The sequence below is a fragment of the Mastigoproctus giganteus genome, chromosome 13, assembly GCF_048544385.1.
Source record: "Mastigoproctus giganteus isolate SK-2022 chromosome 13, ASM4854438v1, whole genome shotgun sequence".
Classification (NCBI taxonomy): domain Eukaryota; kingdom Metazoa; phylum Arthropoda; class Arachnida; order Uropygi; family Thelyphonidae; genus Mastigoproctus; species Mastigoproctus giganteus.
In genome coordinates this window covers 48480256-48499100 of record NC_143587.1, presented here as the reverse complement: position 1 = coordinate 48499100, position 18845 = coordinate 48480256, and the positions used below count along the sequence as shown (strand labels likewise).

General features: G+C 37.9%; 1 protein-coding gene across 3 annotated transcripts in view; it reads right to left on the bottom strand.

The window, feature by feature from the left end:
• LOC150076017 (tyrosine-protein phosphatase non-receptor type 11-like) overlaps nucleotides 1-18845 on the bottom strand; it is a 148908-nt gene that overhangs the window by 63189 nt on the left and 66874 nt on the right. For all 3 annotated transcript variants that reach the window (XM_090387998.1, XM_090387997.1, XM_090387999.1), the window contains exon 7: nucleotides 11262-11341. In XM_090387998.1, coding sequence (XP_090244124.1) covers nucleotides 11262-11341 — 80 coding nt within the window. The remainder of the gene's footprint in view (nucleotides 1-11261; nucleotides 11342-18845) is intronic.

Here is an 18845-nt window from a genome sequence, read left to right as displayed (position 1 = left end):
TACCCCATGAGTCTTGCACAAGCTCTCAATGGTCAAATTGATTGACAAGGCTCTTATCATATACTCCCTCCTATCATGTCTGGGCAGAATTGCAGACATTTTCAAATTTAACCCTGACTCGCGATTTTTTTTCAACATTGAACTGCACTTGTTAAGAAGTCTGCAAATTTCCTACTCAATGTCATTAGTGCCAACGAGTACAACAATATCACCTTTTTTTCTCTTAAAAATGTCTGCTCTACAGTGTCATCAACATTTGCCCCTGGCAGACATACCTTGCTCCTATACCACCCATTAATTTTGCACAATATATTTCCTGTTTCCCTGACAACAGAGTTACCGACAACAACTAGCTCCTGTGGAACTAGCACATTCTGCCTTGGGGATCGTTGCTGTGTTGCCTGTTGATCAATCAAGTGCAGGTTCTGACATTGATGTAAGGAGCCAAGAGCTTGATGGGCAGCCCAATTTAAATCCATTGAGGGCATTCATCCTGTTCCTCAAGCTCTCATAAAAGCGTATAGCATTGCTGAATTGATGCCTAACATCCTCACATTCTTTACATAGAGAGCACACACAAAGACATTCCCTTGGCAATGTCATGTGGTGATCCTGATAGTTCCACAAACATCAGACAGGCAGTACATTTCATAAGGCTGTAATTCAGAGGACAACAAATTCAGTTCTGCCTTGAGCCACAGCACTCCCACTACCTTAAGTTTTGCATTGCTGTTCTGAGGTATGATTTTGGTTCAAATTCAATATAATTAAAAATACTACCCTAAACTTATATCCTAATGCAGTACTAAAAAGCAAAGTTCAAGGAGGCTACAACTTGGTCTAAGTACTGTAGTAGTAGTATCAGATGGACAGCAAATAAGGGGCTTTATTTGAAATGTACTTTTCTAATATGTAGTAGTAGTAGTAGAGGCATGTAGTGCAAGAAAGAAAGCTTATGTAGCATCAGCCAAAAAAAGAAAAGAAACATTTCACACACCCATTTCCTCTTCAGTTTGTCCAGTTTCTCCTTGAATTTATTTAAGCTATCAACTTCCACAACAACAACAGATGGAAGTTTGTTCCAGCAATCAACTAGCTGATGGCTAAAGGCAAATTCAACACATCCATTTTATAACTGTCTTTCCTCAATTTGAATTTATGCCCCCTCGGGTTTGTCATATGAGCAAGAGGAAGAATCCCATCAGAATTGAGCTTGCTCAACCCAATTAAGACCTTATTATACACCTCAATCAGATCACTTCACAGGTGGCTAGTCTCCAGATTCTGAAAATTGCAGAACTTAAAGCCTTTCTTTAATAAGAGAATAATAAGAGAAACCCTTTGTTCACACTCACCAACATAGTTGAGCTTCTCTGTACTCATTCCAGCAGCTCTACATCTTTCCTAAAATGAGGCCTCCAGACCTGTATGCAGTACTCAAGGTGTGGCCTGACCATTGCCTTATACAAGGGGATAATCACCTCCTTATCCCCACTAAGAAAATTCCTGTATATCATTGACAATAGCCAGTGACCTACTCTGGCAACATGTTTGCACTGCTCAGAAAATTTCACATCTGACTACACAATTACTCCCAGGTCTTTTTCATTTTCTACCACCCTAAGTGTAGTACCACACAGTTGGTATGTTTCTCTTGGGTTACTTCTATCCATATGGAGTTCTTTGCATTTGTCAATGTTAAACTTCAGTTGCCACTTCTCAGTCCATCTGCCCAAATTTCCTAGATTCTGTTGCAGTAGCACACTGCCATTACTGTCATTAACAAACACAACCCTGCCAACCTCTGTATCAGCTGCAAACTTTGACATTAAGCTGGATATACACAGCCAGATTTAAACTTGTTGTGACCCTAAGCTATAACACACATCTGGGGCCCCTTCACTGGTTCACTGTGACAATATTAAAAAAGAATTTTTAAGGTGGAGCAAGTCCTCTTGTAATATGTGGCCCTAAGCTGTAGCTTATTTAGCTTATGTGTAAATCCAGCCCTGCTGATGTACCTTCATCAATATCATTGTTGAATATACAAAACAACAGTGGGCCCAACATCGAACAATGGGGGATCCACCAAAAATACAAGTCCACAAAGAGCAGCGTCTATTGATTACCACTCTCTGTCTTCTCTCACTCAATCACCTTTTTATCCATTGTAGCAACTTACCCTTAATACCATACTGTTCCAATTTGTACAGTAGTCTTCCATGCGCAACAGTGTCAAAAGCTTTTCTGAAATCCACGTACAGCCACTCCTCGGCTTACGAAATACTCGACTTAATGTAAGTTTTTGCCGGCTGGTGCAAACTTAAAAAAAATTGGAAATGTATTTTGCATCCCCATAGGAATAAATGGAGGAATTGTGAAAATATCGTAATGTGAACCCAATAACACATTGTTTTTTTTTTAATTCGTTCCAAGGCCTTGGAAGTTGAAATTTTCGATATATAACTAAGCTATTTATCTCTTTAAAAGGTAATTTTTATAATAGAAATTGCACTACACTTTCATCGTTATCATATGTTCCATTATAAGAATCAATTTTGAACACCTTTGTGATATTTTTCTAAAACACATTTCTGGAGGTCACTACCAAAAAACAATAAAAACAATTTGCACTTTCTGGTTTATTGGGCTTTTCTATTAGTGCAATCTATTATACTAAACTCGATCTTACTACATTTGCGATAATACCGATAACTGGAATTGAGTTTTTTTACTTTACAGTATTATGGTGAAATGAATTCCCCTTCACTGAAATCTTCAATCATACAAAAAACATAAATACATTTTCGGAATCTTCTCTTCATTCCTGTTTACTTATTACAATGGTGAAGGGAAAGGGACCAATGGAAAGTGCAAGTGCTGGCAGTGCTAGGAAACAAAACAAAATTGATTTAAAAAAGAAGATGATTATTAATTAAGAATTACAAAGCAAGACAAAGTTTGTCATCTATTGCACGGAATAAGATCTCGCTGCTTCAACAGTGAATGCTATTTTAAGGGACAGTGCGCGTATAAAAGAACATGTTAAAGGATCAACACATTTAAGATCAACAGTGATCACAAACCAGCGTTCGGGTGCCATATCAAAGATGGAAAAGCTATTAATAATATGGATGGAAAATCAGATTCAGAAGCAAATGCCCTAGAGTCCAGTGGCCATTCAAGCAAAAGCAAGAAGTATTTATGAAGATATTAAGGATAAGTACGGCAAACCCCAAGCCAAGTTCCTGGCAAGCAATGGGTGGTTTAATAGGTTCAAGCATCACGCTGGTTTCCTAAACATTAAAGTATGCGGTGAAGTATAAGGCAATGGTCAGGCCTTGTATAAGGCATATATATCTTTATTGCAGGCAGTGGTCAGGCCACACCTGGAGTACTGTATACAGGCCTGGAGGCCTCATTTCAAGAAGGATGTAGAGCTGCTGGAACGAGTACAGAGAAGGGCAACTAGATTGGTGAATGGGACAAAGGGGTGCTTTTACGAAGAAAGGCTTAAGTTTTGCGAATTACAGTGTCTGGAAACTAGGCACCAGCGAGGTGATCTGATAGAGGTGTACAAAGCCGTGAATGGTTTGAGCATGCTCAATGCTGATAGGATTCTTCCTCTTGCTCAGAATAATCACCTGAGAGGGCATAAATTCAAATTGAGGAAAGACAGATGTAGGATAGATGTGCGGAAATTTGCCTTTAGCCAGCGGGTGGTTGGTTGGTGGAACAGACTTCCATCCCTTGTCGTGGAAGTTGATAGCCTAAATAAGCTTAAGGCTCAGCTGGACAGGTATTTCGAACGAACAGAGGGGTGAAGTGGAAGTGGTTATTTTTATTTATTTATGTTACTTTTTTTTTTTTTTTTTTTTTTTTTTGGCTGATGCTGCATAAGCTTGCTTTCTTGCATCAAATGCCTCTACTAATGCTAATGCTAATGAGAAATCCTTGGCAAAGGATGCAAAGAAAAACAGAAAAGAGTTCTTTACCTATTTAAACTCAAGAAGGAAAGGGATGAATCAGATTGGTCCACTGGATGTTGATGGTTCTACAGTTGAGGATCCTGCTCAGGTGGCTAACAATCTAAACGGGGTGGATGGGATCTATCCAGTTATATTAAAGGAGGCAGCAAAGGAAGTAAGCAAACCCCTAGCCATAATTATGAGAGCTTCTTTGGACTCAGGGGAGGTACCTATAGACTGGAGATGTGCAAATGTAACCCCAATTCACAAAGGAGGATCAAAGGCTGACACAAGTACTTATAAACCTGTTAGTTTAACTTCGGTTCCAGGAAAATTAATGGAGGCACTGGTTAAAGAAGCACTGCAGGATCATCTGGACAAGAATTCAGTTATAGCTCAGACACAGCATGGTTTTGTTAAGGGCAGGTCTTGTCTGACCAATTTGATTGGATACTATGATGTAGTCACAAAAGAACTGGATGCAGGGAATAACTTTGATATATATTTGGATCTTAGAAAGGCTTTTGATACTGTTGCGCATGGCAGACTGCTGCACAAATTGGAGCAGTGTGGCATTGGAGGCAAATTGCTGCTATGGATAAAGGGATGGTTGAGGGGCAGAAGACAGAGAGTGATAATCAATGGACACTGCTCAACGTGGACTAATGTTATTAGTGGAGTTCCTCAGGGTTCAGTGTTGGGTCCATTGTTGTTTTCTGTATTTATTAATGATATAGATGATGGTATATCAAGCTTAATGTCCAGGTTTGCAGACGATACAAAGGTTGGCAGGGTTGTTAAGGACACTACTGATGCTATGCTGCTGCAACAGGATCTGGAAAGGTTGAGCAGATGGGCTGAGAGGTGGCAAATGAAGTTTAACATTGACAAATGTAAAGTACTACATACGGGAAACAGTAACCCCAGATCAACGTATCAACTCTGTGGTACTACGCTGACAGTGGTAGAGAATGAAAAGGACCTGGGGGTAATTGTGCTGCAGGCAGATATGAAGTTCTCTGAGCAGTGCAGACGAGCTGCAAGAGTAGCTCATGGTGTCTTGTCAATGACATACAGGAATTTTTCTAGCAGGGATAGGGATGTGATTATTCCCTTGTATAAGGCATTGGTCAGACCACACCTTGAGTACTGTATACAGGTCTGGAGACCTCATTTCAAGAAGGATGTAGAGCTGCTGAAACGAGTACAGAGGAGGGCAACAAGATTAGTGAATGGAACAAAGGGTTGCTCTTATGAAGAAAGGCTTAAGTTTTGCAAATTACAGAGTCTGGAGACTAGGCATCGGTGAGGTGATCTGATAGAGGTGTATAAGGCTTTGAATGGCTTGAGCATGCTCAATGCCAATGGGATTCTTCCTCTTGCTCAGAATAATCACCTGAGAGGGCATAAATTCAAATTGAGGAAGGACGGATGTCGGATAGATGTGTGGAAATTTGCCTTTAGCCAGCGGGCAGCTGGTTTGTGGAATAGACTTCCATCATTTGTTGTTGAAGTTGATGTTGTTGTTATTTGGTTTTTAGGAGCATTAGCAACTAAGGCCATATTGCTCCAGGATATGCATTGGTTATTCCCTGACCTTTCCGCATTCTCCGTATTTGGTGGTGGTGGCGGGCTCGAACCCCGTTCTAATCAAGAAGCGTGTGCTACGCACTGCTGCTCCTTCCCACCTGGCTACGGAGGCGCCCCGTGTTGAAGTTGATAGCCTAAACAAATTTAAGGCTCAGCTGGACAGGTATTTCGAACGAATGGAGGGGTGAAATGGGAGTAGTGGTTGTGCTTTTTTCTTTTCTTTTTTTTTTTTTTCTTTTGGCTGATGCTGAATAAGCTTGCTTTCTTGCATCATATGCCTCTACTAATGCTTATGCTAATGTCACCAGTGCCGATTCTGCAGCTGCAGAGCAATTTTGTGATGCGTTGGGAAAAACCCCCTTCTACTCTCCACAGCCCTCAACTTCTGCAGCAGCATGCTTATCAGCTGAGAGAGTTAATTCTGGCAATGATGCTCGAAAGATAAAACTTGCTGACGTTATGCCAGTCTTCTGTCTCTTACATTTTTGTAATTTTTCCTGCGCACGAGATAAAAAAATTGAATAAATAATTCTATTTACATGTTCGTCGAACATTTCTTTTTTGCTTCAATCAAATTTGCGAGTGCTGCATAAGCATTTAGGGAAATTCCGACTTATGTAGAGTTCTGCAGAACGCAACTATTACGTAAGTTGGGGAGTGGCTGTATATGATATTAAAATTATTTTTTGCATCCAGTTCCTTTGTAACCACATCATAATGGCCAATCAAATTTGTCAGACAAGGCTTTACCTTAACAAACCCATGCTGTGTCCAAATTATTACTGCAGTCTTGTCTAGATGATCCTGCAATGCATCTTTAACCAGTGACTCCATTATTTTCCCTGGAAAAGAAGTTAAACTAACTGGTCTGTAATTACTCGTGTCGCCCTTACACCCCTCTTTGTGAATTGGGGATACATTTACACATCTCCAGTCCGTGGGAACTTTCCCTGAGTCCAAGTGTGTTCTCATAATTATGGCTAAGGGTTTGTTTACTTCCTTTGCTACTTCCTTTAATATAAATCGATAGATCCCATCAACCTCAGGTGCCTTTCTTATGTTTAACTTCAACAAAATCTCCTCCACTTTGCTCTCAACTATTACAAAATCATTAAGCACTCTGTTACATAAACTTCTGGCAATTTCTTCCCTTAATAACTCATCATGTAGATACAAAATACTCAGATTATCAGCTATCTGAACAGGATCATCAACAGTTGAATTATTGATATCAAGTAGACCAATCTAATTCATCCCCTTCTTTCCAGAGGTTATACATCTAAAGAAGTCCTTGCTGTTTTTGTTAGCATCCTTTTCCAAAGGTTTCTTGTAATCTGCCTTTTCTTGCCTAACTTCCTCTGACTTGATTGCAGACTAGCTTATATCCAACATAGGCTTTTGTGTTGACTGATAACACTGGTTTACAGTGTATCTGGGGTTTGAGTAAAAGTATGTGGCAGTTATTTATGCATGTTTACTGATTACTAAACCAAAGTCAGTTTGTTTCTATCACGTAAAGATTTTTCACAATTCATTAACAAAATATTACCTAGGTATTATACGCAAATGTGTATATAACTATAGTTTCTGCAATGGTTTACAAGTTTTATACCCCTATATTCGTAATCAGTATCAAATATTTGCCTCAAATACAACAGATTGTGCATGTTTAACCCGTAACTACACACATTGCAAGGTCATACTGCAAGGTAGCCGACCTTGACCCAGGAAGGTAGACAGCCTCCACCCTGCTCTTCCAGCCCATCTGTGATTCCCAGAATTTTATTTTCCGAGTGGAGTGTGGGAGACTCCTGTGTGTAGTATATGGGTTAAACTTGTCTGAGCATGCACTCACTTGTTTGTACAATCCACTCAACCACAGAGCCTATATATGTGGCACATCCCTTATGCGGTCACAGTACTCCTGTAAAAACCATTGTGAGCTCTCACTGTGTGTTAGTTTTCTTTTAGTATGGCAACCAGAAAGTGTATAAACAGTACCAACACATTTTGTTACATATGTGGTTGTTTTGTTCCTGTAAAGCAGAGGTGAAATATTACAGATTTTGTAAAAAAAATTGTATTATGCATACTTTGACATAAAACTAGGCGATCAGGATAAATTATGGGCACCGCATAGAGTATGCCATACATGTGTTGAACATCTTAGAAAATGGAGTCAAGGAAAAAAAGGTGTGCTTGCCATTTGCTATTCCTATGGTGTGGCGCAAGCCAGTAATCCATGCTGAATGTTACTTTTGTGTATGTGACGTTAAAGGTTACAATTCAAAAAATAAAAAGGACATCAAATATCCAGATCTACGGCCAGCCATAAGACCAGTTCCGCATGGACCTGATCTGCCTGTAAAACCTCCACCAGAAACTTTGGAGTCCACATCTTCTTCCACCGAAGCAGAAGCTAGTGAAGAGGAATGTTACCAACCAGAAAATATTTTAATGCTACAGCAATTCATGCAAGTCAAACTGAACAATTTAGTAAAGGACTTAGGTCTTCCAAAGTATGCTGCTGAAATTCTGGGATCCAGACTTCAAGCGAAGAACTTACTTGCTCCAGGTACATCATTTTCCTGGTACAGAAATCATGAAAGGGAGTTTATACAGTATTTTTCAAAAGAAGGTCCTCTCGTATATTGCAGTGATATCGCTGGTTTAACAAGTGCCTTAGGAGCTCCATCATATGTTCCTAGTGAATGGAGACTATTTATAGACTCTTCTAAGACTAGTTTAAAAGGCGTTCTCTTGTATAATGGAGATAAGTCTACATCTGTGCCAGTTGCTCAGTCAGTCTACTTAAAAGAAACTTATGACAATATAAAGTTGCTTCTGGAGAAAATTAAATATCAAAATCCCGAATGGCAACTATGTGGAGACTTAAAAGTGTTATGTATGTTGTTGGGGCAACAGGGTGGGTACACTAAAATGCTGTGCTTTATTTGTGAATGGGATAGCAGAGCTAAAGCGCAGCATTGGACAAAGAAGCAATGGCCTCGGAGGTACAATCTTACACCGGTGTCAAAAAATATTGTGCACGAAAGTTTGGTGAAGCCAGATAAAATACTTTTACCTCCACTGCATATCAAGTTAGGCATAATGAAGCAATTTGTTAAAGCATTAAATATGGATGGCAACTGCTTTAAGTACCTTTGCAGTAAATTTTCCAGTTTATCTGATGCAAAACTTAAGGAGGATATCTTAATTGGTCCCCAAATTAGAAAATTGGTTTTATATGTCAGTTTGAAACTACTATGACTGATGTTGAAAGGGAAGCCTGGATTGCTTTTAAAAGTGTAATGGAAAACTTTCTAGTAAATCATAAATCACAGGATTATGAGAAAACTGTTCAAAATATGCTCGAAAAGCTTCACAATTTAGGTTGCAATATGAGCATCAAAATTCACTTTTTGCATGCCCATCTTGATTTTTTCCCCGAAAATTTTGCAGAGACAAGCAAAGAACAAGAGGAGAGATTTCATCAGGACATAAAGGAAATGGAGCAGAGGTACCAGGGAAGGAGGAATACAAGCATGATGGCCGACTACTTCTGGTGTTTAAAAAAGAGAGAAATCTGGCACTGTACATAAAAGAAAAATGATTAAACGTTCTTTTCAAACATAGAGATGAAGGTCTGATTAATGAAAGTTTCAGAATTTTGATTAATACTTGTTAGTATTTACGTATTTTTTTATATATGAAAATGTAATCCTATCAATTTGTCATTACTAAATACAATAAAGTTATATACTTTCATAAAAAACAATACTTTATTTCTTAAATTGTGATGTATCTGGATGTGATAGAAAAAAATCTAAGTCATATTTGAAATCACAGCAACATATTTCGGCAGTAGGACCTATTGAAATTCAAACCCCAGTGAACAAACTGAAATTTGTAAACTAGTGTAATTTATATGCATCCCATGCATTTTTTTTCTCTGCCACGAAGTCTCAGTTCATCTAACATCCATTTAGGCCTAAACCTCAAACAGTATTTCTTAATCAGTATAAAAAGCCTAGTAGCTTCCACAATTACTTCCTTGAATGCTTCTCATTTAGAATTTGCTGCTGGTAACATCATCAGTTGATCCCACTGCATACAATTTAAAAACTGTCTGAGACCATCGTAGTCACCTTTACAAAAGAAAAAACCCTTCCTTTTACCCCTGATGGTAGTTATACCTTTAAGTAAATCCCACATCAGTATGCTGTGATCACTGCCACCCAGTAGTTCCTTTATCTGCAAATTCTTAATGCACAAATCACTCCTGATAACCAGATCAAAGTATTACTCTCTCTGGTTGCCACTCTAACGTGCTGCTGTAGAAAACGATCACCCAATAAATCCACAAAAGTCTTGCTAGTGTGCAAGTGACCAATCCACAAGTTCCAGTCAATATCTGAGAAGTTAAAACCCCTATTATTAGACAATCTGATTTACTGGGCCACTCTTATTTCTCTGTACAATTGTTCATTGTACTCATCAGAGTCATTAGGCCTATAATGTACTCTTACTCTCATTTTTGCTTTCACAGTGCTTACATCACACCAAACTGACAACATTGCACTGACCATATATGTCAACTGAATGCACTTCCTTAGATTTTATGTGTTTCTTAACTAACAGCATAACCCTTCCTATCCTGTCTATCCTTTCTGTACACATTGTACTCCCGAAATTCCAATTCTGTACCGCTTATATCAGTGTGACACCATGTCTCTGATATCCCAACAATATCCGCCTGCGATGTCTTGACCAGCACTTCAAATTCATTAAATTTATTTACTATACTCCTAGCATTGGTATACATGCAAGTACACATGTACCTATTCTTAGTTACCCTTATGCAGCCCATGTATTTGTTCCATGATGACTCCCACCAGTCCCTGAAAACCCCAGCACCCCATCCTCCAATCTAACAGAAGCAGTGCAAGAATCACTTGCACCTCTGCCTGTGGCTACTGTTAATCTTTTAGTCTGTGAATCCCCCCAAGCTAGCAGTTTTCTGAACCGATAACATCAGCAAATATTCTTGCATCTTTCTATTTAAGTATATCCCATCCCTGTAGAAGCAGTCTCCCCTGTTAACAAGCACAGACCACGCTGAGAAAAAAAATCTTCCTCCTGAGCCTTGCACAATCTCTCCAAGGCAGAATTGATTGACAAGGCTCTCATCATGTACTCCTGTCTATTGTGTCTAGGCAGAATTGTAGACACTTTCAAATTTAACCCTAACTCATGACTTTTTTTTCAATGCTGACCTATACTTGTTAAGTAAGTCTGCAGATCTCCTACTCTTAATGTCAATAGTGCCAAAGTGTACAACAATATCACCCTTTTTGCCCTTAAAAGATGATATCTGCTCTACGTCATGGACTTTTGTCCTTGGCAGACATACCCTGGTCCTATTCCACCTATCCTTTTTACACAATATATTACCCATCTTCCTGACAATGGAGTCACTGACAGTAACTATCCTCTGAATTATATTGAATAATATAATTCAATTTTAGTTATAACCCACAATAATATAACATGTTTCATCAATCATACATACATTCATTCTTACATATTTAATTACTTATTAGCAGCATACCAATATAAAGTGTTATGCATTACAATCAAAGAGATTATAATATTAGCATATATTGCAGTTACTGATACCATTAAATAATATTTACAACTTACCCGTATGATATTGGCATTTACATAATCTGAACCAGGTACATTGGGATCAACTTCTTGAAGAATTACCCTCGTGTGATCAACTTGGCAGTTCAAACAGAAAACAAAACTGTTAAAATAAATCATCAAACAAAAGCATTTTTTAAGATACATAATCACTGTCTCTACTTAAGCATCACAGAATCCAAGACTTAACTGACACAGTACTAATTTTGGAGAAAAACAAAGTTTTTTTCCAAATATAGAAGAATAAAATGATCACTCAACAAAATGTGTCAGCTTTCAAAATGTAAAAATCTAATTTGTAGCAATGCTGTTACACTTGATTGAAAGTGGTAAGAATAGTACAGTCATCCCTCGATTTGCGTGGGTGTTACATTCCGGGGAAAACACCATGCAAACAAAATCTGCACAACGTGAAATGTAATTTATATGATATAATGAGGGTTTCATACCTGTATACAAAAAAATGTGCACAAAAAAAAAAGTCTTCATTGAGTAAGGGGTAAAAAAAAAAAAATATGACAAACATGTCAATAAAATTAATCTTGCTAATGCGAACCTCTAGATTCTTAATCTAAATTCATTGCTTCTTCGTTGCTGTTTTCCTGTGAGAAACTTGCAACAGTATCCAGCACTTTTTTGGAAACAATCAGTTAAAATTGTTTGCTTAGGAGCACACGCTGTTTTTCTCTATAAATTTCTTCATAAGGAACTGAAGCTAATGATAAAGTTCTGCGAAAATTTAAACTCCTTTCCAAATTAGAATCCATAATCCAGAACTTCTTGACTAAATTGATTTGCAAGTCTTAAAAACTCAGTCTGTTCACAGTCAAATTTTTGTGAGCATCTTTTTCGTTTTTATCATTTTTGTTTTCTTCACACTGTAAAAAAAATATCATCCACTGATAATTATTCACTATGAGAGATTCAACGACTTCTGTGATATCTGCTGGTTCAAGTTTTTCAAATCCCTCTCCGCTAATCATTTTGCCAATTCTCACAATCAACTACCTCCAGCAATTCGACCGTGGCTTCTTTAGTACAGCTTTGTGGCCACAGTTTTTTCCACACTGCATTCATTGTTGAGATCTTAACTTTGTCCCACCCAAACCCAATATTATTTACAGCATCAAGAATGTTATAATTTTGCCAATAATCTCGAATTGAAAGACTGCCTATTCCATCAGTAGCTTCTACCAACTGTAAAAAAGATCTTAATAGGTAATAAAGTTTAAAGGAAGCTATAACACCTTGGTCCATCGGCTAAATTAACAAAATTGTATTTGCTGGAAGAAAGGTAACTTTCACATTTGGGTGCAGACCAGACAATTGTGCAGGTTGACTGGGCACATTTTCAAGAATGAGCAAGATTTTAAATGCAATTAGCAATTAGTAGAGGCATGTGATACAAGAAAGCAAGCTTATACAGAATCAGCCAAAAAAAAAACCACCTTTCCCATTTCACCCATCCATTCATACCAAATGTTTGTCTAGTTCTGCCTTGAATTTATTTAAGCTATCAACTTCCGCAACAAGAGATAGAAGTGTGTTCCAGCAATCAACTAAATGCTGGCTAAAGGCAAATTTCCACACTATTCTACAAATGTCTTTCCTCAGTTCGAATCTATGCCAACTCGGGTTTGTAATCTGAGCAAGAGAAAGAATCCCATTAGCATTGAGCTTGCTCAATCCATTCAAGGCCTTATACACCTCAATCAGATCACCTCACAGGTGCCTTGTCTCCAGATGCTGCAATTTGCAGTACTTAAGCCTTTCTTCGTAAGAGCACCCCTTTGTTCCCCTCACCAGTCTTGTTGCCATTTTCTGTACTCATTCTACCAAATCTACATTGTTCCTAAAATGAAGCTTCCAGACCTGTATGAATACTCAAGGTGTGGCCTGACCATTACCTTATACAAGGTGATAATCGCCTCCTTATCCCTGCCCACAAAATTCCTGTATATCATTGACAAACCCCATGACTTACTCTGGCAGCCTGTCTGCACTGTCAGAACGCTTCATATCCAACTGCACAATTACCCAAGTCTCTTTCATTCTCCACTACACTGATTGTAACACCACCCAGTTGGTACATTTCTCTAGAGTTATTGCTACCCATATGCAGTACTTATCATTTGTCAATTTTAAACTTCAGTTGCCACTTCTCAAGCCCATCTGCCCAACTTTTCCAAATCCTGATGCAGCAGCAGCATATTGTCATTACTGTTATTAACAAACCTGCCAACCTTTGTATCATCTGCAAACTTTGACATAAAGCTTGAATATACCTTCATCAATATCATTGATAAATATACAAAACAACAATGGGCCCAACACCAAATTCTGGGGGACACCACTAATAATTAGTCCACGAAGAGCAGTATACATTGATTACGACTCTGTCTTCTCCCACTCAACCACCCTTTTATCCATTGTAGCAACTTGCCCTTAATGCCATACCGTTCCAATTTGTACAGTAGTCTTCCACGTGCAATAGTATTAAAAGCTTTCCTGAAATCCAAATTTTTGATATTAAAATTATTTTTTTGCATCCAGTTGCTTTGTGACCATGTCACAGCATCCAATAAAATTGGTCAGACAAGACTTCCCCTTAACAAACCCATGTTCTGTCTGAATTAGTACTGCTATCTTGTCTAGATGATCCTGCAAAGATTCTTTAACCAGTAACTCCATTATTTTCACTGGAACAGAAGTCAAACTAAGAGGTCTGTAATTACTCCAATGTTAAACTTCAGTGGCAACTGAAGTTTAACATTGACAAATGTAAAGTACAGCATATGAGTAGAAGTAACCCCAGAGGAACATACCAACTGTGTGGTACTACATTTTGGGTGGTAGAAAATGAAAGTCCTGGGAGTAATTGTGCAGTCAGATATGAAATTTTCTGAGCATTGCAAACAGGCTGCCAGGGCAGGTCATGGGGTTTTGTCAATGATATACAGGAATTTTGCTAACAGGGAAAAGGAGGTGATTGTCTCTTTGTATAAGGCAATGGTCAGGCCACGTCTTGTCAATTTACAGGTCTGGAGGCCTCATTTTAGGATGCAGATTTGCTTGAGTGTGTACAGAGAAGGGCAACAAGATTGGTGAGGGAAATAAAGGAATCCTCTTACCAAGAGAGGCTTAAGCTCTGCAAATTGCAGTGGCTAGAGACTAGGCACCTGCGAGGTGATCTGACTGAGGTATATAAGGCCTTGAATGGGTTGAGCACGCTGAATTCTGATGGGATTCTTCCAATTCTTCAGATTACGAACCTAAGGGGTCATAAATTCAAATTGAGGAAAGACAGTTGTAGAATAGATGTGCAGAAATTTGCAGATGGTTAATTGCTGGAACAAACTTCCATCTGTCATTGTGGAAGTTGATAGGTTAAATAAATTTAAGGAGGAACTGGACAGACATTTTCCACCCCAGGTGCCTTTCTTATGTTTAACTTCAACAATTTCACCTCCACTTTGCTCTCAGTTATTACAAAATCATTTAACTCCCTGTTAGAGTTTGATAATATCTGGCCCTCTCCTCCTTGAATAACTTCTCATCTGTGAACGTAGAAGCAAAATACTCATTTAGTTTGGCAGCTATCTGTGAATGATCATCTACAGTCACACCATTGATATCAAGTGGACCAATCTGATTCATCCCCTTCCTTTTAGAGTTTATATAAGTAAAAAAGTCTTTGCTGTTTTTCTTTGTATCCAATGCCAAAGATTTCTCATAATCAGCCTTCGCTTTCCTAACCTCCTTTGTGACTTGATTACAGACAACTTATATATACCACAGGCTTCTGTGTTGCCTGATAATTTATATGTATCCCACACATTTTTCTTTTGTGCCATGAGTCTTATTAGTTCATCTGACATCCATTTGGGCCTAAACTTAGAACAGTATTTCTTAATTGGAACAAAAAGCCTAGTAGCTTCCAAGATTACTTCCTTGAATGCTTCCCATTTAGAATTTGCTGTCGGTAACATCATCAGTTGGTCCCACTGTATAGAACTTAAAAAATCTCTGAAACCACTGTAGTAAACTTTACGAAAGCAAAAACCTTTTCCTTTACTTCTGATGATAGTTACATCATTAAGTAAATTCCACATCAGTATACTGTGATCACTTTATCTGTAAATTCTTAATACATGAATAATCACTGCTGATAATCAGATCAAGAGTGTTACTCCCTCTGGTTGCCTCTCTAACATGCTGCTGTAGAAAACAATCATCCAATAAATCCACAAAAGCCTTCTAGTGTACGAGTGACTAACCCAAAAGTTCCATTCAATATCTGGGAAATTAAAATCCCCCATTATAAGACACTTTGATTTACTGAACCACTATTTCTCTGTATAGTTGTTCATTGCACTCATCAGAGTCATTAGGCCTATAACAAACTCCTACACTCATTTTTGCTTTACCAGTGCTTATGTCACACCGAACCAACTCAACATTACACTGTCATTTATGTCAACTGGATGCACTTCCTTAGATTTTATCTGTTTCTTAACTAACAGCATAACCCCTCCTCCCTTCCTATCCTGTCTATCCTGTCTGCATACATTGTACTCCCTAAATTCCAATTCTGCATTCCTTATATCTGTGTGACGCCATGTCTCTGATATCCCAACAATATCCATCTTTGATGTCTTGACCAGCACTTCAAATTCATCAAATTTATTTACTATACTCCTAGCATTGGTATACATACAAGTATACACACACCTTTTCTTACTCTTAGTTACTCTAACACAGCCCATGTATTTTTTTTCTTGTTTCATGACTCCCAGCAGTTTCTGAAATCCCAAGCAACTTGCTTTCCAGGCTGCTGCTCATTCAAATAGAATCAGTGCAAGAATCATTTCCACTTCTGCCTGTGGCTACTGTTAATCTATTAGTCTGTGAATCCCGCCCCAAGCTTGCTGTTTTCACACCCACCTAACATTGTCTTGATAGCATCAGAAAATATTCTTTCTATTTAAGTGTATCCCATCAATGTAGAAGCAACCTCTCCTGGTAACAAGCACAGACCATGCTGAAAAAATTCTACCCCATGAGCCTTGCACAAGGTCAAATTGATTGACAAGGCTCTCATCATATACTCCCTCCTATCGTGTCTGGGCAGGATTGCACACACTTTCAAATTTAACCCTAACTCGTGACTTTTTTTCAACATTGACCTGTACTTGTTAAGTAAATCCGCAGATCTGCTACACTTAATGTCATTACTGCCAATGTGTACAACGATATCACCTTTTTTTGCCGTTAAAAGATGATATCTGCTCTACAACATTATCAACTTTTGCCCCTGGTAAACACAACCTGGTCTTATTACACCTATCCCTTTTGCACAATATATTTCCCATTTCCCTGACAATTTAGTCACCAACAATAACTAGCTCCTGTGGGACCAGTGCATTCTGCCTTGATGATTGCCACTATGTTGTCTGGTGCATGACAGTGAGTTCTGGCATTGAGTTGGGCAGCTGAGAGCTTGATGAGCCCCCCCCCCCATTTTAATTCCTTCAAGGGCATCTACCCAACTCTTCAATCTCTCATAGAGCCGATCGGAACGCTGAGTTGGCACCTAATTTATTCACATTCTCTGCACCTAGCACACACACAAAGACATCCTCCGTGGCTAGATCATGTCCTGTTTGAGAACGGTTCGCAAACATGTCATTTTTTTAGACTGTGATGTGTAGGAGAATTGCCCCCTTCGGTTCTCCCTCGAACCACAGCACTTTCACTACTTTGTGCACTTTGCTTTCCTGCTCTAGTCTGGGGTATGATTTCCATTTAAATACAATTTAATTAACAATAGAAATTAATAAGATTTATAAATTTAATTAATTGCCAATACTATACTAAGCTAATAGATTCCTAATACAGTGCTACATATTACGCTACCTAGTTTTACGTTATAGCTTACGCTATCAAGTTCAAAATATACGTTACGCTATTCCGTACCGATTACAACAATGGCAGCAAGTTTTGAACGTTAAAAGTTTTACCGATACCAAATAATAACCCACAAAATCTCTATCTAAATTCAAAATAAGCAAGTATTGTAGCTAGAAATATAAAGCTACTTCTAGAAAATAATATGCCAATTAAAGTCAATAAAATGGCAAAAATTTAAGAAAAACTTTTCTATTAGCTGGAGCCATAAAAACTTCGCCCACATGTAGCTACTCTTGTTCTCAATTGCATATGTTCTTCTTCAGGCAATATCTTTTTGCTTAAATGCAAAAGCAATTTAAAAACCAATCCTCAAAGTTTTTAGCTGTCATCTAGGCTTTTTTGCTCAATTTCCAATGAACTGTTAAGGAGCTTTTTGATATTCCTTTAAAAACATGAGGATTTTCAGATGTATAAATTAGAAGCAGTTTACACTTAAAGTCACCTTCTGCATTGCCACATAACAAAAGTGTTATGTGGCAATGCAATTAACATATCTTTTGCATCTTTGAAACCTGGGGTGGTTTTCTCTTCTTTTGAAATGAATGTTCAGCTTGGTATATGCTTCCAAAATAAGCTGGTCTAATAAGCATTAAACAATTGACTTGCTAGATAACCCTCAATCACACTAACATCCTTTAAAGTTTTTGGATACAAAGAAGCAGCTTCTGTATCTGCACTAGCTGCTTCACCCATTAATTTTAGATTGTCAAGACTGACATTTTTAAAAACTTTCAAACTAACCCTTACTGGCCTTTAAGACATCTGCATTGGATGGGCCAGCTTCATTTTCTTGTAAGCAAATAAAAATTTGAAGAACTTTGGTGCAAATAATATCTGAACTAAGAGGCATTCTGTTTTGATTAAGATCTTCTATCCAGAAAGAAAGTAATTTTTCAGTTTTCTCTATTAACAGATTTCTCACTTTTGTAGTGTTTTTTGCAGCCAATGATGTAGAACACATAACTGAACTTTTAATTTTTTTTCAGCATTTTCCCTAATTCGTCAAATGCTAGATTCAATTATGCTGTATTTCTTGGCCAATGTCACAACATAGAGGACACTGACTCTCTTTAAAAATTACAGCTGTGAATTACAGGCTCCGAAAAAGCTACAAGTGTTTGCCATTTTATTTACCTAATTGTTATTTTATATTGTACTTTATACGTAGTCATATAGTTCTAGTTACGCTGGTTATTTTTATTTTTAATTTAGATAAGAGTTTTTTAGATTACTACTTAATATACGTAAAACCATTGTTTCATTCGAATCTTGCAGCCGTTGTTTTTGTACAGAGTGGTAAGGAATTCAAATTTTTAATTGGGGTAACTAGGTAGCTCTAACATAAAATTATATAGTGTAATATGCATCACTGTATTTAGGATTCTATTAGTAGTGTAGTATTGACAATTAATTAATTAAATTTATTGATCTTATTAATTTAAAATATCATACCCCAGACTAGAGCAGCAAAGCAATGGGCACAAAGTGGCAGGAGTGCTGTGACTCGGGGGAGAACTGAGGGTTTTGTACAGAGTGGTAAGGAATTCAAATTTTTAATTGGGGTAACTAGGTAGCTCTAACGTAAAATTATATAGCGTAATACGCATCACT